This window comes from Podarcis raffonei, chromosome 3 (assembly GCF_027172205.1).
Source record: "Podarcis raffonei isolate rPodRaf1 chromosome 3, rPodRaf1.pri, whole genome shotgun sequence".
Taxonomy (NCBI): Eukaryota; Metazoa; Chordata; class Lepidosauria; order Squamata; family Lacertidae; genus Podarcis; species Podarcis raffonei.
The window spans coordinates 79,036,128-79,063,154 of NC_070604.1; the positions used below are offsets into that span (position 1 = coordinate 79,036,128).

Sequence of the window (27,027 nt, forward strand, 5' to 3'; positions counted from 1 at the left end):
GTTTTTTGAACTTCCCATATTTTCCAACTAAGCCTTTTCCTGATACTTAGCATCTGTATTGCTGTGAATTTGGGGGGTGGGCAGTAGACTGTATGCCTGGATCCGACAAGGATTTGATTGCTGGAATAGCCAGGCACGTTTCTTTGTAACGGCCTATGTATGAGTCATTAAGGTAACTAAGGAAGTGGTTCTGTGCTAGAAAACAAATGGGTGGCACCCCTCTCTCAACTGTCTGTTAGAAAGACAAAGGCCAGAGTTGAGGTGTGTGAGCTAGAAGGTAGAAGCAAGAAAGCAGGCTGAGAAGCCAAGGAATAAGAGCCATGTTCTGCTTGAATCCAAGGGGAACTGCCTTCCTAAATCCAGCGCAGTTGAGTGGAGAAACCCCAGAGGTTCGGAGACTTTATCTCTAAAGCATCCTCTCTCCTCTTGCAACTCTCTCTCCTGATGTTCCTTAGAAAAAGGACAATAGGGCATGGCAGGCTTATCATCCTTTTTCCTAAGATTGAAAATACACACGTCTATTTTATCCACTTTTTAAGGTGGGGGGAGGAGATTGTTCAGCCTGTTGAAGTTCGGCTTGCGAGCATCTAAGGAGGGACTTGGGAAAAGAGGGGAGGGGGATGGATGTGGGAGGCAGTGCAGAGACACGTGACAAGGCAAGGGGATAAGAGGCAGAATCGGAATCAGCCTTCGGCACGAGCCAGGCTTCCTTTCAGAGAATCACAGTAGCAGTCCAGGGGCAGAAAGAAAGACAGGAAGAAAGTGAAGGCAAGCTCTTAACCTGCAACCTGAAAACTTCCCTCTCTCACACACCAGCAAGACTTTCCTGCAGAAGAAAGAAAATAAAAAAAGACAGAATTGCCTGCCTGCCTGCCTGCCTGATCAATTTATTTTTGAGAACTTCTTATTAAGAGCCAAGAAACCTCTGCAGGTGTGAAAAGCCGTCTGATTCTTAAAACAACATGACAACCCAAATAGACACTAGCATACATTATAACTATGAGTATGAAGAGGACGAGTATATGAACCAAGAGGAAGAATGGGACAGGGACCTGCTCCTGGACCCTGCATGGGAGAAACAGCAAAGAAAGGTCAGGAAAGATTCTTTACTTATTCACTGGATTTACAGTATATCCCATCTTTCTTCCAAGGAACTAAGGGTGGTGTACATGACTCTTCCCCTTTCCAATTATATACAGTGGTACCTCAGGTTAAGTACTTAATTCGTTCCGGAGGTCCATTCTTAACCTGAAACTGTTCTTAACCTGAAGCACCACTTTAGCTAATGGGGCCTCCCGCTGCCACTGCGCGATTTCTGTTGTCATCCTGAAGCAAAGTTCTTAACCCAAGGTACTATTTCTGGGTTAGCGGAGTCTGTAACCTGAAGCGTATGTAACCCGAGGTACCACTGTACTCACAACAACTCTGTGAGGTAGGTTAAACTGAGAAATGTAAACTGGTCCCCAGAGACACCAAATGGGTGAAGTTTCATCTTCACTTGCTCAAGGAGCCTGTACACTTTTGTGCATGTTCTGTTCAATGGGTGATGAGGGATAGCTCAGTTGGTAGAGCATGAGACTCTTAATCTCAGGGTTGTGGGTTCGAGCCCCATGTTGGGCAAAAGATTCCTGCGTTGCAGGGGACTGGACTAGATGATCCTTGTGGTCCCTTCCAACTCTACACTTTGATTATATGATTCTATTCCATGGTGTTGTTTTCAATGGCAGCTGTGAGGAAGGGGTGCTCAGGTTTGGCACTGTGGATGGTGCCTGGAGAACAATTTGCTGTGGGAGGGAAGCTACAATTGGTGGCGATAACAGCAAAATCACAAAGTTGAGAATGCCTACTGTAGCATTGTTTAAATGAAATGAAATAAAGGGAGGAATTCAATGTCACGCTAAGGTGATAGTTCCACCAGGGCAAGCATTTTGGCTTGCCTGATGGAATGATTTCCCCCCCCCCACGCCCAGAGTGTGTGCTGTTTGGGGAGGGGTTCGTGGTCCCTCCCTGTCCCCAAGCCAGTTTCAGGGGGCACACAGGAGGAGAAAAGGAGGAAAGTTCCATTGTACAACCAGAATTCTTTGTGCAGGCTTCCACTGATGAAACTCATGAGTTGGATCCCAACCAAATAGAACAAAAGAGACTTATTAAACACAGTTAAATATTTAATGTAAAAAGTAGTAGAGTGGTACCTCGGGTTAAGAACTTAATTCATTCTGGAGGTCCGTTCTTAACCTGAAACTGTTCTTAACCTGAGGTACCACTTTAGCTAATGGGGCCTCCCACTTCCACTGTGCCGCCACTGCACAATTTCTGTTCTCATCCTGAAGCAAAGTTCTTAACCCAAGGTACTATTTCTGGGTATCAGAGTCTGTAACCTGAAGCGTCTGTAACCCGAGGTACAACTCTACAGGCATTCCCAACCTGGCACCCTTCAAATGCTTTGGGCTACAGCTCCCATTAGCACCTGATGGGAGTTGTAGTCCAAAACATTTGGACAACACCAGGTTGGGGAAGGCTGATGTAGTGGGGTTTTTGTTTGTTTGTTTTTAATTTAATTTATATCTTTTCTTTCGTACAAGGAGATCAAAACAGAATACATGGTTCTCACCAGCCCCTTTTTTATCCTGTGAGGTAGGTTAGGCTGTGAGATAGTGACTGGCCCACAGTCACCCAATGGCTGAGTTGAAATTTGAACCTGGGTCTTTCAGTCCTAGCCTTGTAATCTATTGTACAGCGCACTTGACTATAATTTCCCTAGGAAGTTCTCCTGCAAAAACCCCATGGAATTAAATGAAAACATCACAAGAGCAAAGAAGTAGCTCTTGTTTAGCTACCTTTTCATTTTTACAGGATTTCCATGGAATAATTTACTCGTGGGTAATTCCCCCTTCCCCCACTTTTGTTTGAAAGTGCTTTCGGCTAATAAAAATACTTTCAGTATTTTTGAACTGTTGCCTTCCATGGTGTTGACCATTTCCTAACATGAATCTGAGCCAGATTTTATTTTTTTGGAATGTTTCTCTACACCCCTGCTTCCTTCATCAAAACAACAATATAGATAACAAATTGATTCAAAGGTAATACAAAATGTAGTGAAACGCTAGCAAAAGGCAACCACCGTCAAAGAAAGGAAAATGAATTATAAAAAGTAAAAAGAACTAGGCAGATGCAGGAACTATACACATTAAAATTCCTGAGTAAATAAAAGTGTCTTAACCTGATGCTAAAGGATGGCTAAGCCAGCACTAGGCATATCTCTTTAGGGAGGGCATTCCAAAGCCAGGGTCCTACCTGCCCCATTGATCTTTCAAGAGACAATCTTTGAATTTACATGCTTCCAGTCAAAGACTAAAAATATCTTAATCTGTATAAGGCTAGCAAGCTGATAGGATATAAAATATTTTCAAAAGCAGTGTGACAAATTTGTTGTGAAATCTATTGGTTCCCTCTCTTGGAATGAGAAATTATTATAATCTGGACTAATCAAGGGTTGGTTCTGATCATACAGTTGATTTGCAGCAATAAAACTTCTCAAACAAATGGTCTTCTCACCTGAAACTGAAGGTTGTGTGGCCCCGTAAAAGAAAATAAATTACAAGGTTTTTTTGAAACTTTTGCTTCAGACTTTGAATACAAACATTTATTGGCCCACAATAAAGTTTGTCATGCCTAAATAAATTTCCCATTTGTTTCAGTAATGTAAAGCATGGCTGATTTTCTTTGGATTGCAGCCTTATCTACCTGGATTCCCAGCAGAATAATTTACACTTATTTATTATTTTGATTTTCTTAAAATGAAGCATGGATTTTTTTAAAAAAACACCCACAACCTACTTGTGTGATCCAAAAGAATTTCAATAGCATGAAAACATGCTATTGGTCCAATGAACATGTCATTTGCTTTTATAATCGTGAAAACATTGTGGTTTTAACACCAATATTTAGACAATATTTCAGGATCCAGTTGAAGAAGCCACCCATTAATTTCAATGGAACTTATTCTAGGTTTGCCATATGTCCAGAATATCCTGGACATACATGGAATACTGTATCCGAAAGCAGTGTCCTGGGAGAAATCGGTTAAATGTCTGGGAAAATTCGGACGTATAGCAACTGATATCAGCAGTGTCATTTTTGCCGATTTTCCTTTAAAAAAAAGCTTAAAAATGCCCAATTTCTTTGTGATTTTGCAAACAAACAAACAAACAAAAACCCTCAACAACTTTTCTGTCCTGATTTTTTAAATATGGCAACCCCATCTTGGCAAGTCCCACAGATGTGAATGGAGGCTATGCAGCAGTAGTGCTAGCGGATTGCAACCATTATTACTTTCCATTGTCCTGAACCTTTGAAACAAATGTTAAATGGATGCACATGTCTATAAATAGTATCTGATAGAAGGCATTCTTTTTTCCATGGCTTGGAGATCAGTCTGAACAACATCCTCTCTCAGTAGGATTGATGGATTTGAAAAGTTCTGAGGGTGTCAGACTCTTCTCCATAGTGCTATAATAAGCTCCACAAAGTACATTCCTGATGTCCGTATATACGACGAGAAGACTGTAGCTGCCTGGTTGTTGAGCTTTGTTCAAACGAGTAATATAATATTGAACGGTGATCTTCAAGCAAGCCTGGCAGTTGGCTAGCATACATGTTCTATGAGACAATCTTGGAACAGGACAAAAATAAATGCCATTGTTTCTATTGTGGGCTGCACTCTCCAGACTTGCCATTTCAGGATATGCATGGTATGAGATCTGTCAACAGTTGCTGGTTACACATGATGACGTCCTTAGGATTACAATGGACGTGACGCCTAATTATAACTCCATCTCATAGGGTCTCATGGTCTGCAATAATTCAGACCCTGTACTGGGGAATTCTCGGTTTCAAAGTTTTCTATAAATGTGGTGTGCTCATGCAGGGTGCTGCATAGAGTGTCAGGGGAGTAGGTGGGAAACAGAAAGAAACTAAAGTTAAGAATGATGGCAGATTTAATAAAACCGTCCCTGTATATGAAAGTCATTGTTTAATGTATAAAACAAGTTAATGAAACCAGATCAATTAAAGTTAGATTCAGCCACTCTTTAATACAGTGATTTATTTTAATTCATCGATAGGGTTGATTCACACCACCACCTTATCATGTGTCAGAATATGTTTACTGGGAACTGTAAGTGCAAATCAACACAGCTCCAAATATGCATTCAGGGCACTATCTGCACTAAAGATGCTAGTGTGGCCACTTAGACATTGGAATTTTATTTTATTTTTTGCAAAGGATGCAGATTTGCACAATATTGCATGTACTAATTTATATGGGTGAAATCCAATGGTGCCTATATGTGAGTGGATTGAACTTTTGTTTGCACAACAGGCCTACTCCGCCTCCTCCCTGCAGCTTCCAACCACCTGCAGAATCTTGTCCAGAGTAGATTTGGTGAGCAGAAGAGGCTGTCAGGGGAAGGAGAGGAAGGGGAATTTCTAGTGTGCAAGCAGAAGTCTGCCCAAAGGGTGTATTTGCAACTGAGCGGTAGTTTTTCATCCTCTTTTTTAAGCAGTTCTCTTTTCAAGCAGGCACACATGTCCTGGTACATCCACCAGTAAGGATTTAGGCCGGGTCCCCTTGGTTACAAGATCACTATCCCTTCTGCAAAGCTTCTGTCAGCAGCAGCTGCCTGAATCTGATCCTTTTCCAGGGAATTCCAGTTGTGCTTGCAGTGCTGTGGCTTCTGAGCATTGGGAATGTATAGAATAGTCTATTAATAGTTTACAAACACACTGAGAGTTTACGTGTTTGGACCACTTTTTTGCATAAATGGAGCCACAGACTGCTTTCTAATGCAGGGGTTCCATACTTTTTTATGCCCTCAAACACATTCGGAAATCTAAAAAAGTGGTGTGGGCATCTCAAAATACAGTGGTACCTCAGGTTACAAACACTTTGGGTTACAAATGCTTCAGGTTACAGACTCTGCTAACCCGGAAGTAGTAACCTTGGGTTAAGAACTCTACCTCAGGATGAGAACAGAAATCACGTGGCGGCAGTGGGAGGCCCCATTAGCTAAAGTGGTACCTCAGGTTAAGAACAGTTTCAGGTTAAGAATGGACCTCCGGAACGAATTAAGTTCTTAACTGGAGGTACCACTGTACTCATTTCACAGAAGGAAAAGTGACAATGCTTAGAACCCCCAAGCCACAAGCAAAACACCTACATACACCCCAAAACCGACAGCAAAACCAAGACACTAAAAAAACAAACCAGGAAGTTCATGATGCTGAATGAAGGGTGGAATCTTTGTGACAGATTAAAAATAGAAAGTAGAAATTGGGCACAAACGTTACTACATTCTGTGTGAATGATAAAGTGTCCTCATCTGTATTCAAGTAGTCTGTTTGCAGATCTGAAAAGGAATCAAGTTTTTTCTTTTATTTTTGCTCTCTAAATTCTAATAAAGCATCACACCTGTGGATTCTGTAGTATGGGGGGGGGGGAACCAGAATAAGCAAACCATTCCTGATATGTCAAGTCAATAGTGTATTTCGTTTTACTTTCCTTCTCTGTGGATTGTTTGTATTTTGCTGGCAATTTTCCTTTACAATTGAACCTGTTAAAAAAAGTCAGTATTAGACCAGACAATATGTTTCTAACAGAACAGCCCTGCACAACTTGTGATCCAGGCCATGTATTTTTGCCTGCTAGGGACTAGATAAGCCTCTTCTTTTGCTGCCTGGGTGCTAAAAGAGATGGCGTGACAAGCCCCTGGGAGGAATAACACTTGGTTATTTGGGCTGCGTTACTGGTTGTGCTGGCTTGCATTGGAGGGTCATAAGCCATACTCATTGTTTGGTGGTGAGAAAAAGGGGATCTTAGCCCCCAAGTCAAAGGTGCGAGACCTCAGGCCCAGGGCTGAATGTGGCCCTGCAATCTTCTTTATCTGGCCCTCAGGCTATTTAACAGGCCACATCCCCTCACCAAGCCACACTCCTTTCTGGCCCTGCTCTAAACCCTCTTGGGGTGTCCCCCCTCCTTGGTGGAATATATCCTATGGCAATGCATTTTGCTTGCCCAATTGGAGAGATGTGTATGCCTTTGGACAGCTCTGACATTTGTATGACTGCATCGTATCTTACTCTAGCACGTAAGAGCTGTTCCTGTTGTTCTGGCATGCATGCGGCCCCTAAAAGGTTTCTCACAAGGAAATGTGGCCCTTGAGACTGAAAAAAGAAAGAAAAGAAATATCCTGATCACCTAGAAAGGCTTTGGCTTTTCCTTTATCTTCTGTTGGCACCACACTTTTAAAGATGTGCTCAGGTGTGTTTAGCTTGAATGGCGGGGGGGGGGTGGAATCTTTGTGAGACTAAGTGCAAAAACTGAGTTTTCCTTGTATTTGCTTGCAGCATGGTTGCTACATGGACTTCCAAGTTCCACCTGGTGTTTCACTTCCATCTGATACCCTGCTCTGCTTCTATGTGTTGAGCAGTGAGGGAGGGGCATTTGTTCTGTCTAATTAATGCAATACCTTTTCAAATCCTAAAGGATTAAAAATGTGCAGGGCACAGTGCTAGATGTTGGCCACAGCTTGATCGCTAAGACCTGAGCATATTTTGAATAGTTGTGCAATGACTATTAATAGAATAGATTAGTCAGAGACAGCAGCTCATGCTCCCAGTCCCAGCACATGGAAACAGAATAAAGGGATAGCTCAGTTGGTAGAGCATGAAGGTCTTAATCTCAGGGTTGTGGGTTTGAGCCCCATGTTGGACAAAAGATTCCTGCATTGGAGGGGGTTGAACTAGATGACTCTTGTGGTCCCTTCCAACTCTACAACTCTATGATTCTATGAAAGGCTCAAGAAAGAGGACTACATAGCACAAAAGGCAATGGAATTTCCTCAGTTCTGCACATTTGGCTTGTTGGGCCTTTTATGAATTTCATTTCCTATGTTTCTAGAATTTTTAAAAAGTTCTCATGAAAACTCCTCAGCATTTTAGTGTGTTTCCCCCCTAATTACACATCCCTGCCAGGCAATTTCTCCAAATGTAATACATTTGTGTATGTCGTTTTTGCTAATACATGCACAGTATTTTGGGTCTGCCCTGCTTTTAATAGCAGCACTGATTCTTATGGCACTAGGTGACTAAAATTATCACTTGATGGCCTACTCTTTTCAAACTCCCATCACAGAATTGGCTTGTATTGCATTGCCCCTCCCACTGTCCCTCCTGGTAAGCAATAGTGACCCACCTCCCAGGAAGCTACCATAGCGGCTCTGCCCCACCAGGCAAACCACTTCTGTTCTACCATGTTGTGGTTTTTGAGGTCTCTCAGTGGAAGGAGACCCTGCCCGTTATAAGCATATCACCAGGCATCTGTTGGCCCACTTTAAGGCCACTTCACATGTCACAAATTTAGGGTGCAATTCTATACATGCTTTCTTTGCTGTAAGCCCCAACGAAATCCATGGGACTTAATTCCAACTAGACATTGTTGTGCCACTAGTGTGTACACCACATGTAATCTATAGGATGTACCGTAACAGGTGAGGCAGATAATGTGTGTTGATTTCATATGTGTGCTATGAGGGCAATAGAAGGTATCCAATGGAGAGACACAGCATAATGTGTGACGTGATGCTTAATATGTACATAAGAATGGTAAAATACCATAAATGGCCTTGCTATTGAAAAATACACAAGACATATCTTTCATGCATTTGTCAACAGCAATGCTAAACATTCAGGAATGTTAGTATCTTCACTTAAGCTGTAGCATTGCTTTGAAACTAAGTTTCCTAAAAAAAATTATCGAAGGCTCTAACATTTCCTGTTAATAGCTGTTTACCATCTTTTCCTAACACACTTAATCTGTGATTGCAGACATTTACAGCATGGTGCAATTCCCACCTACGGAAAGCAGGCACGCAGATCGAGAACATTGAAGAGGATTTCAGGAATGGCCTTAAACTGATGTTGCTCTTGGAGGTCATTTCAGGTTAGTTTTAGAAGGCAGCAAATGATATGTATCTTGTCAAAATGTATTTCGCCATCGCTTTAGAGGCAGGTGAATCTATTCCTTTTAGTTTCTCATGTTTTCCAGTATTAAATTCAGTTCTTCACATTTCCACATCAGTTTATGGCATGTGCATGTGTGTTTTTAAAAGTTGTCATGAAAATGCCTAAGACACACATTTTAGCAAAGTGTCAGGGACTGGGCAGATGAGGAACATTGGTGGAGACTTCCACCCCAAGAGACTTCCAGGCAGGAGGAAGATGATGATAGTATGGACCCAGGTTCTTGGTGGTGGTGAACAGGACACGCTCTAGAAGAAGAAGCAAAGAGCTGGGAAAAATGGAGGGTGAAGAGCAGGAGAAAGCTAGCAGATGCTCTAGACCTGAACAGAGACAGGATTCAGAAATGAGAGAAACAGCACAGCAGTCAGTGGGCACTATGTCACTTGAAAGCCTGGTAGAACCTCCTCCTTTTCTAAGGATCAGGCGATTCCTTTGCATCTTAGAGCAGAAGGCTGAACAGAGACAGAAAGATTCCATTGCCTGCCACTGTAGGCAGTAAGGAGGGGTTTGGAAGCTAGGAAGTACCGCAAGGGGGGTGGGTGGAGCGGGCACTCTGAGCAACATCTTGAGAATGAGGGGAGCATAATTCATGCTCTCGCTGTGTATTCTGTTGATTTAAATAAAATAACTGGAAGAAGCTCTCTACGTCTCTGATTTCACTAGGCAGCTAGCCTGTGAACTGTGACACAAAGCAACTTTCCCTAATGTCACACATTTTTATGTTATTTTCACCAATATATGTGTTTTGTGCATGCTATACTTTAGTATATGCATTTTTGTACATGTTACTTGGCTGAAGAAGAATACTTTTTTTTTTAAGGGTCTGTCTGATACTATACTGATACTATGAACTGAAAGAGTAATTTAAACTAAAGATGCTATTGAGTATTAGTTTTGTTCCTTTTTTTAACTTTGTTTTGTTTATTTGCATATGTCTATTGTGTGTGTAGAGAGATAGACAGGCAAAGAGTTGGCCCATTTTTTATTGAACTATTTCATATAATGGCAAAAATTACAAGACAAAAAATGGCTTTAAAGCTGCATACCTGGATTTTTTTAAAGGGGCAGGATAAATTAATGGAGAATAAGGATATCAAAGGTTGCTACTCCTTTTGGGTATATCTTACCTGCAGGACAGAGGCAATATACCTGTGAATATCAGTTGCCAGTGAGCCTTGGCTTCAAATAGCCATCTGGTTGGCTACCATGGGAACAGAATGCTAAACTCGATGGGGCTTGGGCATGATCCAGCATAGCTCTGTTCTTATGCCTTGGAATGGTGTAGCCAGGATGGGCTTGATGCCCTTCTGGATCCTTAGAGCACAATGACAGGATGAGCTGTGAATTAGGACTTCAGTGCTTTATTATTAATAGTAAAACGCTCCCAAGTGCTAACAAAAAATAAGCTGAAAAGGGAGCACACAGTTTATTTGACATATTTTGGACAGATAAAACAATTTGGCCTGGGGATTTTTGCTCCTACACAAAAAAATCTCCAAAGTGAGTCACTTTTATACTTGGCTTTAGGGAGGGGAGAATGGGCTCTGGAGATAAGACAGACCTGTAATGCGGGTTGGTGTATAGATAGTTTACAGCAACAGCATGCTCCCTTCACCAGTCTAGTCGCTAGCCTGTGCCTGGAGCCACATGTCAATGTCAATAAATATATCTGATTTGCTTCCCTGCAGGAGAAAGACTTCCAAAGCCAGACAGAGGAAAGATGCGTTTCCATAAAATTGCAAATGTCAACAAAGCCCTGGATTTTATAGCTAGCAAAGGTGTCAAACTTGTCTCGATTGGTGCAGAAGGTATGTAGAAGATAGCAACAACAAGGCTTGGCTTTCAGCCATGATGTATTACAGTTCTGAGAGCTGGTTTGATTCAGTATATGGCAAAGGGCATTTTGGAACATTCATTTCTGTCTTCTCTCAAACTGTCACCACTCCATGTCAGACTGACTATTTTACACCTTATCAGCCAAGGTTGTGAATTTAATACGTTTCACCTAAAAGAAAACTCACAGCATAGCCTCTGCGCTAGTTATAATTTCCTCTCTGTGATCAACTGCATAAAACTAGATGTTGGAAAGAAAAAGGTAGGAAAACACAGAGTTTGGGCTTAAGTTAGCTTTAAATGTGATGCAGATCATGTAACAACAAGGACTTTACCTGTGAGGCATTTTGTGAACTGGGCCATCAACTCACGGTTCAGTTGTGCGCTTATTAATGTTTCATACATAGGCAAAGAGCTCTGGTTTAAACAACAGGCAGCTGCACAGAACACTCTGTGAATAAATTTGGGATTGGTTGTAGTATTTTTAAACAAGCCTGGAACCATGTTTAATTCAGGTCTTGGAGTTTGGTCATTTAGGGAACATGAATCAGTTCAACAATTTTAATAAAAATTGGGAAACAACCCTAAAGGGGAGATTGTCTGCTGTGGATGGGAAAGAGCAATGAAGGTGGAAATAAAGATTTATATGGAACTGCCATATAAACTCAACTAGGAAATCAGGACCAATACTGTGTGTGTGCGCGCATGTGTGCATTTGTGTGTTCCAAATTTGTTTCTTTTATCAACAACATCTTTGGATGTTCAGTTCATATTCATGTTCAGTTCATTCAATACAGTTATGATTAGTTTGGAAGGAGGAGGAGCCCGAAGATGGCGGCTGTAACAACTTCTCCTTCATGAACCTTCCGGATTACAAACCTGTTATAGCCTTTTATAGCCTTTTACAGCCGCCTTTATAGCTGTTTTTATTAGACTTTTAAATCATTTTACCTCTGTTAGAAGTTTTAATCGTTTTACTTCTATGGTTGGCCAATATACGTATCAACAAGGATATTCAAATCTTCTGCTGATTAGTAACGCCGCCTTGAAGACTGGGTTATGTTGAGCAGTGGAGGAGGAGTAGCAGAGGAGTTGCGTCCATAAAAGATAAGTTCTCTTTTATCTCCGTTTACCTCTACTTTGAACCTCCGTAGTTAGTGAGACAGCGACAAATGGGTCATGGCAAGCGACCAAGATCTGCTGAGAAAGGTTGTTCACCTCCAAGAGTAAAGCAGTCAAAGCTTGAATCTCCCCCACCATATACTAACAATAACAGCAAAACGGAGCAAGTAATTGTTTCTGCGGTCGAAACATACAACCGCTTCTGGCCTCTGTATGATCAAGGAGAGTTGGAAAAGCTAGCTGATCCAGCGGGGGATGGAAGCCATAGGGAAGCCCTCCTCCCCGACACCTTAATTACCCCTCCGTCACTGAAACGGGAAGCATTAGGGCAAACTGCCCATGAATTAGTACCTGATCAAATACAACTGGTAATCAGGACTTTAAGCTTCATTTTCAAGGAATTGGAGGGGATTTCTTTGTCATTGAACAAACTTTCACAGGCCCTCCTGGCTCATCTACCTTCCTCAACTGAGCCATCTAATTTGCATCAATCTCCTGTGCAGCTTGTAAGTGCCTTAAAGAGACAACTTGATCAGAAATCTCTCATTAAGGGCCTAAGATGCAGGCTGCCACTGCTCCAAAGGAATAAGCAATCTTTGATTTTTCAACCTAATAAAATATGTTTATCCATTTTTTCCCGTGACGCCCCCAGTCTTCGGTGGAATAACCTGAGGATGGCTAAAGGGTACCTACGTGATTTGTTAAATATTCCTTTTTTCCAGATAGATCTTATATCTGTAGCACCCCTAAATGCCACGCCCTGGCCAAGGAAATTTATGCCCTCCTTCCAGTCTGCAAGGATTCCACATCTTCTTGCAAGACAAAAAGATCGGCTGGCATCCTGGGAGATTGTAACAACAAGAGTCTTTAAGGACACGAGTGTTAAACCTCTTTTTGCCAACATCTTAACTGGCAATGAACGCTTGTTTCCTTCTTCTGTTCCTATAATAACGGGAAAAACACCTAGCCAGGTATCCCCTGTTCCACCTGCGACCCCAAGTGCCCATCTAGTTACGTTGAGGAATGATCCAATTGCAAGCGGAGATTGGAATATCCCTGAAGAGAGAAATCTTATCTCCTCTTATGGAAAACTCCCTTCAGAAGAACAGCAGGCTATTCTCGATAGATTGGATCTACTCAAACAAAGACTCCTATCGCAAGGGGACCCCTCTATACCGATGAGAGAGGAGAGCAGGCGCTCCACGTCCCACATGGCGTCTCCATCAAATGCCTTGATAATTTCTCAACCTGCTACCTTGTTACCCCCTACTGATCTGAATCAGCAGTCACCTGTTGACCAACAGCACCATTCTACCCTGGAGGAAGTCGATAAACTCAATACTCCTGTCTCAGACCTTATGCCCAATCAAAATATGGAAGTTGATGACTCCTTTGCCTCAATGCCTGAGCTAGAATCTACCCTGCCTGAAGATCACCAGGAAATGACTATGCATGCACCATCCTCACGTTCATATCCTTTAATACATCTGTGTGATAATTCTTCTCCATCTGCGCAGCAACTACAAGTGATGGCTGGAACACCTCTTAGCGCTACCCTGGTTAAGACTGATAACTCTGACGGATCTACTAGTGTAGCCCATCAAAGACTTGTTACTACTCACCTCAATGAACAGCATCCGACCTCACCAACTTTGCCTAATTCTTCCTTCCTGGCAAAGCCCTTCCTGCCTGTTAATGTTACCAAATCATCGATACAATTAACACAGAAGAAGACCTTATCCACACAAACTAAAATTACCGATTTCCTTATGGGTCCTCGTTCTACCTCCAAGAACCCATTAAACAACTCAAAGTGACAATTACTGGGACAGCACAAGGACCCGACATTATCAATACTTAGCTGGAACATTGCTGGTTGGAGAACCAAAAAATCAGACCCCGAATTCAGGAAGTACATAAATTCATTTAAAATCATTCTATTCCAAGAAACATGGGATGAGGAAGAGATTACCATAGACGGCTTTGATCTTCTAACACTTCCGGCCTCCCCTTCTTTGAAAGGTGGACGCCCCAAAGGGGGTCTTTTGATTGGGATCTCACTCCAACTTCACGCCAAATTCACTCTGGTACAGGCTTCCCCACCTTTTGCTCTATCTGGACTGATCACAGAAGGGAAGTCCTCATTACTAATTACTAATGTTTATCTCCCCCCCGAAGGCTCAGCGCCTGATCTTGATTGGAGATGGGAATCATTTGAAAATCACCTACTGACATGTCATACCAAATGCCCTAACTCGTACTCCTTAATTGGGGGAGACTTTAATGCTCGTATTGCCACAAATTGGGACCTACTAACCAAGTCCAAATGGTGGACTCCCCCATGTTTGGACAATTTTGACTTGGAACATGCCAGAATTAGAACTTCAAAGGACAACAGAGTAAACAAAGCAGGAGTGACCCTTTACCAAATGGCCATTCGCCTGAATCTAGTATTTTTGAACGGCACCTTCCCCCCCGATATACCGGGGGAGTTCACTCACCTGGGACTAACATCTAACAGTGTTATCGATTACTTCTTTATCTCCGCAAATCTGGCCGTTAATGTACTTTCCTTCCAAGTTGAAAACCAACATTTCAGTGATCACCTCCCAATAGTGACCACTTTGTCATTGTTCCGGTGCCAGAACGACAATAAACACTCAGTCCTTCTGGAAACCTCATCATCGTTCAAAATAAGAGGGATTAAATGGTCGGAGGCTGTGGCCCAAAAATACCAGGTTTTTTTCCATAGGGAAATCACTGCCTACTTACCTCAAATAACTACTGATTTACAAGATTCCAATTCGGTTTTGAAACTTTTTAACCTTCTTATAACAAACCTTACCACTTTTTTTACATCACCTCCTCAAAAGGAGAAAGTGGCGCATTGCAGTGCTGGGGCCCCTTGGTTTAACACCTCTTGCAAACAAGCAAGATCCCTTCTTCGTTCCATCTATAATGAATACAAAAACTCTAATGCCCAGGCTCTATCATCCTCCTATTTAGAAGCCAAAAGAGCATACAAACAGACTTTAAAGCTGGCCAAACGCGAGTGGTATCAAAAGCGTTGGCGAGCCTTGATTGCGGCCTCGAGATCCCGCAGACCACAAGAATTTTGGGCTCTGATAAACAAAAGAGGAAGGAAGTACCCACTGACGATTATCCCTGCGCCCACATGGGAACAATTCTTGAGTAAATATTTCTCCTTGGCAGAGGAATCCAACTCATCCATGGAATTCCGAGCCAACCATCTACCTTTGTGGCCCTCCACCGACCCAGACCTGATAATGGACTTGATATTAGATCTGAAAACGGGCAAAGCCCCCGGGCCGGATCTAGTCCCTGCTGAGGCTATTGTTGCGCAACCGAGGTGGTGGGCTGAAATTCTGGCCAAAGTCTTTGATGCAATTAATTCTACGGGGCTTATCCCTCGGTCATGGAAGGAGGCCGTGATCGTGTCAGTCCATAAAAAGGGTCCCCCTGCTGACCCGGAGAACTATCGGAACATCAGCCTTTTGTCTATCATCGGAAAAATTTATGCAAAATTTTTGCTGTCTAAGCTGTCCCATTGGGCAAACGACTCAAATTTGATTGGCCATGAGCAAGCGGGCTTTAGGAACAATTATTCGACCTCTGACCATATGGTAATCATGTATCATCTTGCCAGAAAATATTCTGCCCCGAGTCGGGGGCGCCTATGTGTCGCTTTTATAGACGTAAGGCTGCCTTCGACAGTATCCCAAGAAACTGCCTATGGAAGAAATTAGAGAGATGGGGCATAGATAGAAGGCTGTTATGGCTTATAACCCAATTACACCATGGGTCGTCGGCTAGAGTGAGACTCACACCGGCGGGAAACCTATCCAACGAGGTCCCAATAAATAGAGGTGTGCGCCAAGGCTGCATTTTGGCCCCACTCCTCTTCAACTTGTTTATTAGCGATATGAAGCTCTTTCTGAATGAGTCTCAAGCCAACATTCATGCCCCCCGCCTAGCTGATTTTCGCTGCCCTTTGCTCCTATATGCCGACGATGCAGCGATCCTTTCCTACTCTAGAGTTGGTTTATGCAGAGCTCTAAAGATTTTTGCGGCTTATTGCAAACTTAACCATCTGACAATTAATCATGGGAAATCTAAAGTCCTGGTCTTTACCAGGTCTCGGAAAACTTACAGCTGGAAGTTAGATGGAGTCCAATTAGAACAGGTTTTCAAATTTAAATACCTGGGAGTCTTTTTTCATTACAATCTAAGCTGGAAGCCACAGATACAGTATTTACTAAACAAAGGGAAAACAATACTTTATACTCTACTCCAATTTTTTGTGGCCGACGGAGCCTCTCACATCCCTTCTGCATTGAAGGTATACCACGCAAAAGTGGTTTCCACCCTCTGTTATGCTGCCCCGCTCTGGGCCCCAGGGTCCAATTTAACATCGCTGGGGACATTACAGAATCAGTTTCTCCGTCGCCTTCTGAAACTCCCCATGTGTGTGAGCAACGCAGCCATACGTCTGGAGTTAAGGATTGCATCATTGGAGACTGTCCTCTGGAAGCGAGTCTTTGCCTATTGGCTGTCCAGCTGGCATAGGCTTCCCGACCATTACCTTTTTCAGTGCCTCTGGCGGGACGTCTTTGTCAATCCGTGGGTAGGAAAAATCCATGCCAAACTTCTGAGCATCGGAATTTCCCCAGCGGACTCCTTAAAGATGAACTTACGCTCAGCCAAAAGCCTTATTGAGCAAAGATTAGAGGACATTGAAAATCAACACAACCTCGCCAGGGGTGGGGGTGTCTGCTCCCCCAGGTATCACGGAATAACCCCACCACTTGGCCTTCCATCATACATGTCATCTCTTTCATCAGTACCACACCGACTTGCATTTATTCGGGCAAGGTTCAATGTCCTTCCATCGAACCAGCTGAGCCACAGATTTTCCAAGGGTTTGGTGTCTCCGCTATGCGTGTGTGACGGGGAAACTGTTGAATCTCTTTCACATATAATGTTCAACTGTCCCCTACATAGCATAGCCAGGACTAAATTCCTGGGTCCTGCTTTACTGCGCTTGGTTGGCAGGCCTGTTGAGTCACACGCCGCACTGCTTTTGCAGGATACAGATCACAAAACTTAAATCATAGCAGGCATGTACTCTTTGATCACAGCCTATTGCTTAAAATTTCAATTCTGTTTCACACCAGAAATTGTAGATGGCAATGTGAAAATGACCCTGGGCATGATCTGGACAATCATCCTTCGTTTTGCAATTCAAGATATTTCAGTAGAAGGTAAGACTATTCTCCACGGTATTGCCCTATGGCAAGGGGAAGCTCTCATCAGAAACAGACAGAGGATTTTTTTTTTAAAATGTGAACTTAAATGGCAACTGTTTATTGATGGGGAGGGTAAAGGAACTAACTACTCTGAAGCCTCAGATCTGTGTTCTCTTTATATTCAATATCACCACCCATTCAAAAACATTAAGAAGACTTGTGTGATACAACCCTCCTGGAACAGTTTCACTTCAGAATGAAGACAGGGGATTTCATGATGAAATACCTCCTCAATACATACATTTTCTCCATAAAGAAAGTTAGAACATCAAGGTTTAAAGCTAGAGCATCTACACTAAAACCCTTCTTCCTGGTATGCTACCATTTAATGGAACATTCTAGTCTTTACATGATGGAGGATTCAGTCATGCAGTCTCCACCTACACTCTGAAGTAGTACAGTCCAAGGAGAGATGTATCATGTGATTCTTCAGAAGATATATAGAACATCATATGGTGATTTGGTGTGACTGATTCTATTAATACCTTGATGTTCTGCATTAACTTGTCATGCTAATATCCTACTACCCTGGGGAGATGCATTTCCTTGTAGGGAAACTTTTTGGGGCCATGTTCCAGTGAAAGGGGGGGGGGTCAAAGATAACGTTTATTTTATTTATTTATTTTTCAAAAAATTACACCATTCAGTCGTATGAAGCACTTCTAAGTGGTTTACAAAAAACAACAACATTTAAAATATTGATAAAACGTATTTAAAAATTCCAAATATGGTTATAATCAACAGTAGATTAAAAATAAATAAAACACATATAACTTTTGTATGTTTGGCAGAACAATGAATGTGGCTCATACCTTTCTACAGCTGACTACCTTCCAGCTGTACAAAAAGTAGAGGTTTCTATACCTACACACATTTTTATGTTGTGAACTGCCCTGAGATCGATGAATGAAGGGCAGTATAAAAATAAATGAGATAGATATATATTGATAGATAGATAAAATCTCCATTCAGACAAACTAGAAGCGTTAACAGTTCTAAGGCACCTCTGAAACATAAGAATTTGCTATGTAGCTCAGCCAGTCAGATAGTTTGACAATGCCTGGAATGCGCTTTCTATTTTCTAATGGATGACCAGCCATCTTGTAAGCATAATGAGTCCTGGGAAGCATCAGGTGCACATGAAATGGAATGTTCAGAAGGGACACTGATAAAATCCTAAGAAACCTTTTGCATTTGGTTGAAATTTACATTCACTGAAACAGAAAAGCACTTGCTGATGGGCTGTCGAGCCTTGCCAGTATGTGTTTTGATCAAATTAAACAATTTAAAACTGTCAGTTGTTTGGAAAAAATAGGATATTTTGTACTATGTAAGCATTAGGTGTTGAAATCAGAAAGTTATTTCTTAAACAATTTCTGTTGCAGACTCTATTATATTTTAAAGATTTATTTTTGCCTCTTAGCAGCAAGTGTTATATATATATATATATATATATATATATATATATGAGAACAACTTATAAAATATTTAAATGAAGAACTCGGGCAGCTGTAGATTCATTACCAACTATACACCGTTTGCTTGAGCAAACAGATGTCCTTCATTATGCAGTACAATATGTAACAAATTAACTGTTTCCTCCACCTCATTTGTTGATTTAGAGAATAATTATTCTTGACAAATTTATTTTACCTTGATTGTACTGTAGCAATTAAACCATACAGTGGGAAAGAAATCTATCAAGCATTTCTGATTTATCCTCTCTGAATATGAATTATGCTTTTGCAGGTTTCCAAGAGAGAACATTGATCAGTAAATATTAGAAGGCACAAACCTAGAGGCTTGACGGTTTGGTGCTTAAAGTCACAGTTCCACTAAAATCTCATTCCCAAAGCAGCATAGAAGGGGGATGTCTGTGCATCCAGTATGTATTCAGCCTTAGAAACCTGTGTTGAGCTAATGAAGACAAATATAAATATTAGAAGAATAAATCATGGATACTTACATGATGAGGGAAGTCTCCCTGAATTTATGTGATCAGAATCTCTCAGTCATCCCCCCAAGCAGTACTTGTTCATAGAATTACACCACAATGTTTTGAAACAGAGATTCAGTTATATCAAACACAAAACAGTCAGGCGTTATTCTGTGTTGAAACAACTCATGCAGGGGTGATCTAAGAGTGGAAGTCCATATCTGTGAATGTTCTGGCTCCATCCCACCCTGACCTTCCTGCATGGAATGGCAAGGTCAGAAGGGGACTTCTAAGCACAAGATTCCCAGTCTTGGAGAGGCTTCTAAACAGTTTCAACAAAACACACTTAAAAACCACCATAAAGTGATCTTGACCTGAAGCTGCATTACCTCCCTCATACATCTCCTTTCCAGAGACATCTGCCAAAGAAGGACTACTGCTGTGGTGCCAGAGGAAAACAGCACCGTACAGAAATGTGAACATTCAGAACTTCCATCTGAGGTAACAGCCATTTTGTGCCATCCATTTCAACGATGGAATGGAGAACATTCCTTGGTCCTTGCAGTTTGACGAAAGGGCTGGTTCTTAACTTGCAGGGGTGGCATGATTGTTATTCCTCTCCATGATTCCCACGTTACTCTGGCCATTAAGACAGCAAGATCATTGTTGGGAGGGGCCAACTATGTGTTCACTCACATGCCAGCGCTCCATATTGTAATATAGGGCGGAGCCAAAGGGAACTGGCAGCCGCACTTCTCTTACAATGTAAGAATCAACCCCAAGGCTCTCTGCATATTTCTTTCTTATCATGGCCCCAGTCTGTATGAAATAAATATACAGTATGTGGATTCTTGTAAATTAATTAGCATTGCCAGCATGAACTTAATGGCAACGCTTCCATAAACACTGGAACTAAGATTCACTTCAGAGGCTCATTACAGTTGCAGAGGTACCATAGCATAAACAGGATAAAATGGGGGCATTTATGGAACGATTAATGAACATTCCCCCCCCCCTCCAGTGCTTGCTGTGTAACAGTACAATCCTATGTATGTTTACCCAGAAGCAAGTCCCAGTGTGTTCAGTGGGGTTTTCTCCCTGGTAAATGTCCATAGGATAGGCAACTTAGATTTTTTTGTTGTACTTTAATACAGTAGGTTATTTAATTAGGTTGAGTATGCAAGCTTTCAAACTTCACGGAACTCTTGATGAGATAGAATGGAAATGCAGCAGAATTCTGGATATAGAGAGAGCAAATTAAGATTCAAGGGATTGAAAAATCTGCGTTGTTAGTAATAGACCATTAACAGAGCAGAAAACATATGCATTATGGATAACAAACTATTTACAAAGTGGATTTCGGGTGACTGAAAATATTTTCATTCTATCAAATATCCAGCATTTTTAGTTACGGTAGGTTTTTACAGACAGTTGTAATGAATAGATTTCAGTGTTGATTTTAAACACTGTATTGTGTTTCAAAAGCAATGAATGCTTGTATACACTATTCACTCCAATTGTTCAAGTTACTGGTACATACCAAGAAGAAGTGTCAGTATTCTGTTCTCTTATTGCTGGTTTAATCTTTTATCATTGGTATAGTTTTCTGAGCCACCTTAAGAGTACCATATACATCTAAAGACAGACAAATTGCAGGGTAAAAGCAACAGTCCATTCAGCCAAGTGTCTTACTACTACCAATTAGAGCTTTTTGCCAAAGTTAAACACATATCCATTCATCATTCGTAATGCATGCAATTTATCTAGGTTCCTTCCTACACAGAAGTGGCCACTGTTTAGGAAACTGGTCTTCTATAATATGAGGTTGTACTAAGTCATATTTAGAGTAGACCCATTAAAATCAATGGAGTGTATCTAACTAAGTTCTACTCTACCCATTGAAATTAATGGACCTAAGTTAGTCATATCTATTAATTACAATGGGTCTGCCCTGAGTATAACTTAGTCTGATACATCCCAGAGTCCCAAAGTAGATGTGAAATGTCATTCAAAATATTTGGGCATTTTCACTATGCGCCAGAAGCAGAATAAACCCCATTTGATTACCAGATTCACAAATTCATGCTTTGATCTTCTCAATGTGCTTTTGAGCATTAAATGAGGTTTTGCAAAACAAAACACAGCAAGCGCTGGAATTGTAGCAAATTTGACGATGACATAATTACTGGGTACATTGTGTAGCTTCTGCATGTTTTCAGACCTTGAGCTGCTAGGATCAGTTGTCATTATTTCATTAACATCTTTTCATTTTATTTTTGGTTGTTGTGAAGCTGGAAAGACGGCCTTGCCCTCTGTGCGCTTATCCATAGACATCGACCTGATCTTATTGACTACTCCAAGCTATCTAAGGTCATCCATCTGGGTGAAAGAGCATGGTGATTTGCAGTGATTTGGCTCACTTCCTGCATGCTAAGCATGTCTCCTTAATAGTAAACTGGGGTATGTTTAGTAATATGAAGTGGCTTTCCTTCCTGGCTCCTGCCCAACAAATAAAGATGAGGTAGTACATGATCCTAAGTCAGGCTGTGTACCATTTACTCCGGCCCCAATGTGCTCCCACTGCTGGTGTTGGAAGCCGAATACAGTGGTACCTCGAGTTACAAATGCCTCTGGTTACAAATGCTTCAGGTTACAAACTCCGCTAACCTGGGAGAGTTACCTCAGGTTGAGAACTTTGCCCCAGGATGAGAACAGAAATCGTGTGCCAGCGGCAGCAAGACACCCCATTAGCAAAAGCACACCTCTAGTTAAGAACAGTTTCAGGTTAAGAACGGACCTCCGGAACGAATTAAGTTCGTAACTAAAGGTACCACTGTACACATTATGCCAGCCACAATGCATATGCATCCTGTAGTTTTTAAAGAAATACTGCTGTTTTATCGTTTTCCCTCAAACTAACTTCCATCCATTTTGAAAATGCAAGTTGTAGTTAAGATGAGGTGTGTACAGTTCAGACAACCATTGTGCATGCACAGACGACAACTTCTTTGAATAGTTTTTTGTGGGGAAGGGTTGCAGGCACGGGGAATAAAATCAGGTAATGTGCTTCAGGTGAAGACATCTCCTTTTCCCTCAGTTGTATACAGCAAGTGTGACTTGAAATGCAGGGCAGGATGAGGGAACCTTGCTGCGTTTCAAGCTGCTTACGTATATATAGTCTCATCACACCAGTGATTCCCAAATGTGCGCCATGATGGGAGCTGAAGTATGCCACAAAAATATACCACCATTTGGAGGCATCTGCCAATTTATACCGCTCTTTTCACAGGAAAACCCAGTGCAAACTCTCTGCCCACCCTCTTAAAGTCCCACTGATTTCAGTGGGGCTTTTATCACAGCTGAAAATTTGCTGGACTGTGTGTGTGAAACATGTTTAAAGCTGCCTGAGAGCCCTTTGTAAGGAGCTGCAGTAATCAACAGGGCCGGCCCAGCCATTAGGCAGGGTGAGGCCACTGCCCTCTGCTGGCTTTGGAAAATTGGCGAGATCTTACCCAAAATCAGTACTGATGCCAGAGGTGGTAGTGCAGATGTGGCAGTGAAAGGTATGGCAGTGTTGGTGGTGGTGGCATCAGCAGCAGGGTGGGGCAGCACTTCCCATTTTGCCTCCAGCAGTGAAATAGGACATACCACCTCTGATGATCAATAACAACATACTTACTTATTTATTTATTTATTTATTTATTTATTTATTTATTTATTTATTCATTCAATTAATCAATCTATATACCACCCTTTATCCGAAGATCTCAGGGTGGTTAACATATTAACCATGCGTTGAACACTACAGATGCTTTCTTTCTGTTTTCCTCCTTTGTTTTTTGAATCTCTTGACAAACGTTTTGTTGTGACCTTTTTGAGTGTGTTGTGTGGTTTTACTTCCTGCATGCCTTTCCTGGCTTTTGTGTTGCACCAGGAATAATAGCCTTGCCATTAAAATTCTTCAACACCGGTTGGCATGGCTGGTTTTCCTTACGACACTTTAACTGTGTATCTCTGCAGGAGATCTGCAGCTTTGACTATTCTATCAAAAGCAGTGACTGTGATAGATATGTCGGAAACACAGGCCTGATTCACACATTACACTGAACCATAGTTTGAAACTGTGGGTGAATTTGAACAAGCTTGTGCTTGTGCACACTGCTCAGAAGTTCCTTTGCTCCTTCTGCACCATGAATGAAACAAGCTAGAGTCTGTGTTGTTGTGCCACCTGAACCAAGGCTTGTGGTTTGTTTTTGCCAAACAAATCTCAAGGAGTAACCAAAGTTTGTTCTTGGCTTACCTTATTTGTTTTAAACTATGGTCTAATGTGATGTGTGAATGGGTCATTGTGACTTTAACAAGCAAAGCTCTGAGTAACAATCCAATTCAAAACCCAGTTAAACTGAATATTGTGCAATTCTATACATGTTTATTCAGAAGTAAATCACATTGACTTCAATGGTATGAATGAATGAATATGAATATATATGTATATGTATACACACACACACACACTACCTTTTCATCAAAAGGGACCCTCAAAATGGTTTTGAACTGGTTTGGTTTGAAATCCACCAAACAGTAAACCATACGATCATTAAAGCAAAATGTGTGCATAGGATTGCAGCCATAGGATTTAAGTTGATTTGATCCCACTGAATTCAGTGGCACTAAATCAAATTTGAATCATCTAGGAATTGGACTATAATCAACGTGGTCAGTTTATTTTATATTCTGTACCTCCTGTGGCGATTTCTGTTGCTGTTCCATGAGGTCTGATTTAAATATGGTATGGTCATCACATGATGATTTTCCTGTGCCGTAGTAATAAGTTGAATATTTATGGTGAATATGCCTCCGTGTGATGGCTTCTGGCATTTGTCTGACCATAAATCTGCTTACGTGGTAAGTAAATCTCATGGTGCCTTTATTATGTCAAATGATAACTGCAAAATCATCATCAGTAATTTGAAATAGTTCCCTAGTAATGCTAGAGTTTCAATCCTGCAATGCACTCATTTTGGATTAAGTTCCATTGAACTATGTGTCACTTTCTTCTGAGTAAACCAAAAGTGGCAGGCTGTTGATATTTATGTAGGATTTGCTTTGAAACTACAGTTGGAAGTTTGTGGCAACTTTAAAAAACTTATTTGCTATCTTTCAGTAAAAAACCGCCAACAATCTCAAATATTCTGTCCTTTGGTTCTGATTGTATAATGCTTCATAGATTTATTCATGATTAATTATAATTAGTGGTCTTCTTTCATGCAGGATGACCCACTGCGGAATATAAATCTTGCCATGGAAGTTGCTGAAAAGCATTTGGATATCCCAAAGATGTTGGACGCAGAAGGTGGGAGCTAACATCCTTTTAAGAAGCAGTGGACTGAGTAACCTTTCAACATCTTTTGTTCCATAAATGAATTCAAAAAGATAGTTTTTCACATAGTTGTCTATGAAACAGTACTTCAGTTGTCGGGTCCTATATATACTGGCATATGCAAAATATATTTTGATTTAACTAATATCCGCATCACAGGCTATGAGTGGTTTGCCTCAGCACATAGTTTGGGAAGTCCTGAACCAGGCATTTGCGTGGCCAGGTGGAGTCCCCCCAACCCCAGTTGACTCCTAAGTGGAATAATGACTCAAGACAATGTGCTATGGGATTAAAATTGGCCACAACTTTATTAAGTTTCAGATGTAGGGAGACCTTGGCTCAGGCTTTGGGTGTTTATCCTTCCCAGTCCCCAGCCGGGGATCTGAGGGACATTAGGGTTGTCCAGAATGTGGGGATTGGGCTGGCTCTGGAGAACATATGTTCAAGCAAAGAGCCCGCCACCCGTTTCACTGCCATCACAGAGGAGAGCAATGGCAACCGCTCGGCATATGGCCAATGCCTCCCCTCAAGACCCCTTTAACGGGGAACCCTGGGATCAGCGCCGCAAGGGGGTCGTGGGTCACCGCTTCACGCCCCCCCCCATTTAGAGAAGATAGACTAAAGGATTCCACCCAAGGCCTGAAACCGCCAAAGTTTTGACATTTTGCTACGGGAAAGGCAAAACCTGCCAATGCAGGAAAATTCCTTTCCGGCCCTTCAACAGCGACCATGACGTAGCAGCACCCGTGTACCTGTGAAGAAGACGTTAACCTGCAAAAGAAAGCTTAACTGAGGGAGGGCCGGGTGGGAGAAGCTCTGGAGCCAACTGACACTTCGCTGGTAAGATTCACCTTCTGTTGTGTGGGCAGGGCGGTCCCTCCCCCTCCCCTCCCCAGGCAGGATTGGGTGATTGGCTGAGGTAGGTGGAGACCTTCAGGTATCCAGCCTGGGGAGGGCGAAGCCAGCCCGTACTACTGGGAGCTGCACTGGGATCTGGGGGGCTGCGCGTGACCACGCAAAAGGTGCCCCCCATTTGATGTGGGGAGCCGTCATTCTGAACTTTGTCCTTCAGTCTCCTCCGCTGTTCACAACACAACAGCCTGACATGACTGACTACTGTATTGGATCCTGCTCTGAAGTCTCCTATTAGGCAGCTGGATCTGGGAGCCACCATTTTCATTTCCCACAATGCTCCCCCACTATAGGGAATTGTTCTGGGAAATCGTGAGAAATTTAAATAGCAGCCCAAGTTGCTTGATTTAAATAGCAGCTTCAAGCTGCCAGATCCAATTCAATAGTTTTTATGATTTATGCTTCCTCTTATTACTGTGTGTTTGCTGGTGCTCAGAAGGTAAAATTCTGAGCTTAATTTTTGCTCTTTGCATTACATGATATTTTGTAGCTTTCCTCCCAGCCTGATCTTATATGACTATTTTGGGAACATTTTAGAGGATTGAATTTGCTTCTGGAGAACATGCACCAGTAGTTTTCAATGCGTCCTTAAAAATGCAACAGCATGTTCTGTTTAGTTTCATAGTATATAGTATAAATCTCCTATATATAACAAAACCTACATTTTAATTGCTATTTGTAGTTGTGTCAATACTGATAAACCTCCATGATGTGGTAATAAAACATAATAGCATTGACATTTGGATATGTATTCCAGGAAGATGATTTTATAATAAAAGAAAAAGAACAGTCCAAGTGCTACTAAGAGAGCACTTCAAATCTCATTTTTAAAAATTACACAACACTGTGAAGATATTAAGCACAGCCTTTTTCAGGGAAGACCTTTGTCAGATGGAAAGTTACAAATATACATTTCGAGATGTGCTTCATTTGAACCTCATGCATGATGGTTCACTCATGCGAACATTACTCATTTAAGCCATCTTGCTGTACAGGTAAAGATAGCTTGCCTTGAATCAGGGATTGCTCCAATGAGCAGTGATTATGTTTCCTTGCATAAAAGCAGTGGAATTGTTCCAAGTCCCCTCTGTGCCCCAGGATCTCAGTTTGAGTTTCAATATTTTGCCTTTCCAGCCGGCATGTATTAACATAGCAGATGATTAATTTCAGCTTGTTGAAGCCTGGCAGAGCAGCACCTGCCTTGCGTATGGAAAGCAAAGCAGGATGGCAGCAGTTTTCCACTCCTTGTGTTTGTTTTGTTTCTTCTTCCCTTGCAGATATTGTGAACACCCCCAAGCCTGATGAGAGAGCTATCATGACTTATGTTTCCTGCTTCTACCATGCTTTTGCTGGAGCAGAGCAGGTATTCATCATCTGTCCCCTTCAGACTGCAGTTCTGAATGTTGCTCTGTGTGTTTCAGGTTTCCATTGGGTTTATC

General features: G+C 41.8%; 1 protein-coding gene across 3 annotated transcripts in view; it reads left to right on the forward strand.

The window, feature by feature from the left end:
• The window catches only part of ACTN2 (actinin alpha 2), a 56,733-nt gene that overhangs the window by 1,035 nt on the left and 28,671 nt on the right, over nt 1–27,027 (forward strand). The window contains exons 1-8 of one of the 3 annotated variants that reach the window (XM_053382596.1): nt 659–1,091; nt 8,884–8,998; nt 10,767–10,886; nt 17,229–17,315; nt 19,710–19,797; nt 21,588–21,666; nt 24,568–24,649; nt 26,866–26,951. In XM_053382596.1, the coding sequence (XP_053238571.1) occupies nt 963–1,091; nt 8,884–8,998; nt 10,767–10,886; nt 17,229–17,315; nt 19,710–19,797; nt 21,588–21,666; nt 24,568–24,649; nt 26,866–26,951 (786 nt within the window). In that variant the 5' untranslated portion in view covers nt 659–962. Of the gene's footprint in view, nt 1–658; nt 1,092–8,883; nt 8,999–10,766; nt 10,887–17,228; nt 17,316–19,709; nt 19,798–21,587; nt 21,667–24,567; nt 24,650–26,865; nt 26,952–27,027 lie in introns of those variants that run through there. The other 2 variants (XM_053382597.1, XM_053382598.1) reach the window with 2 other exon arrangements.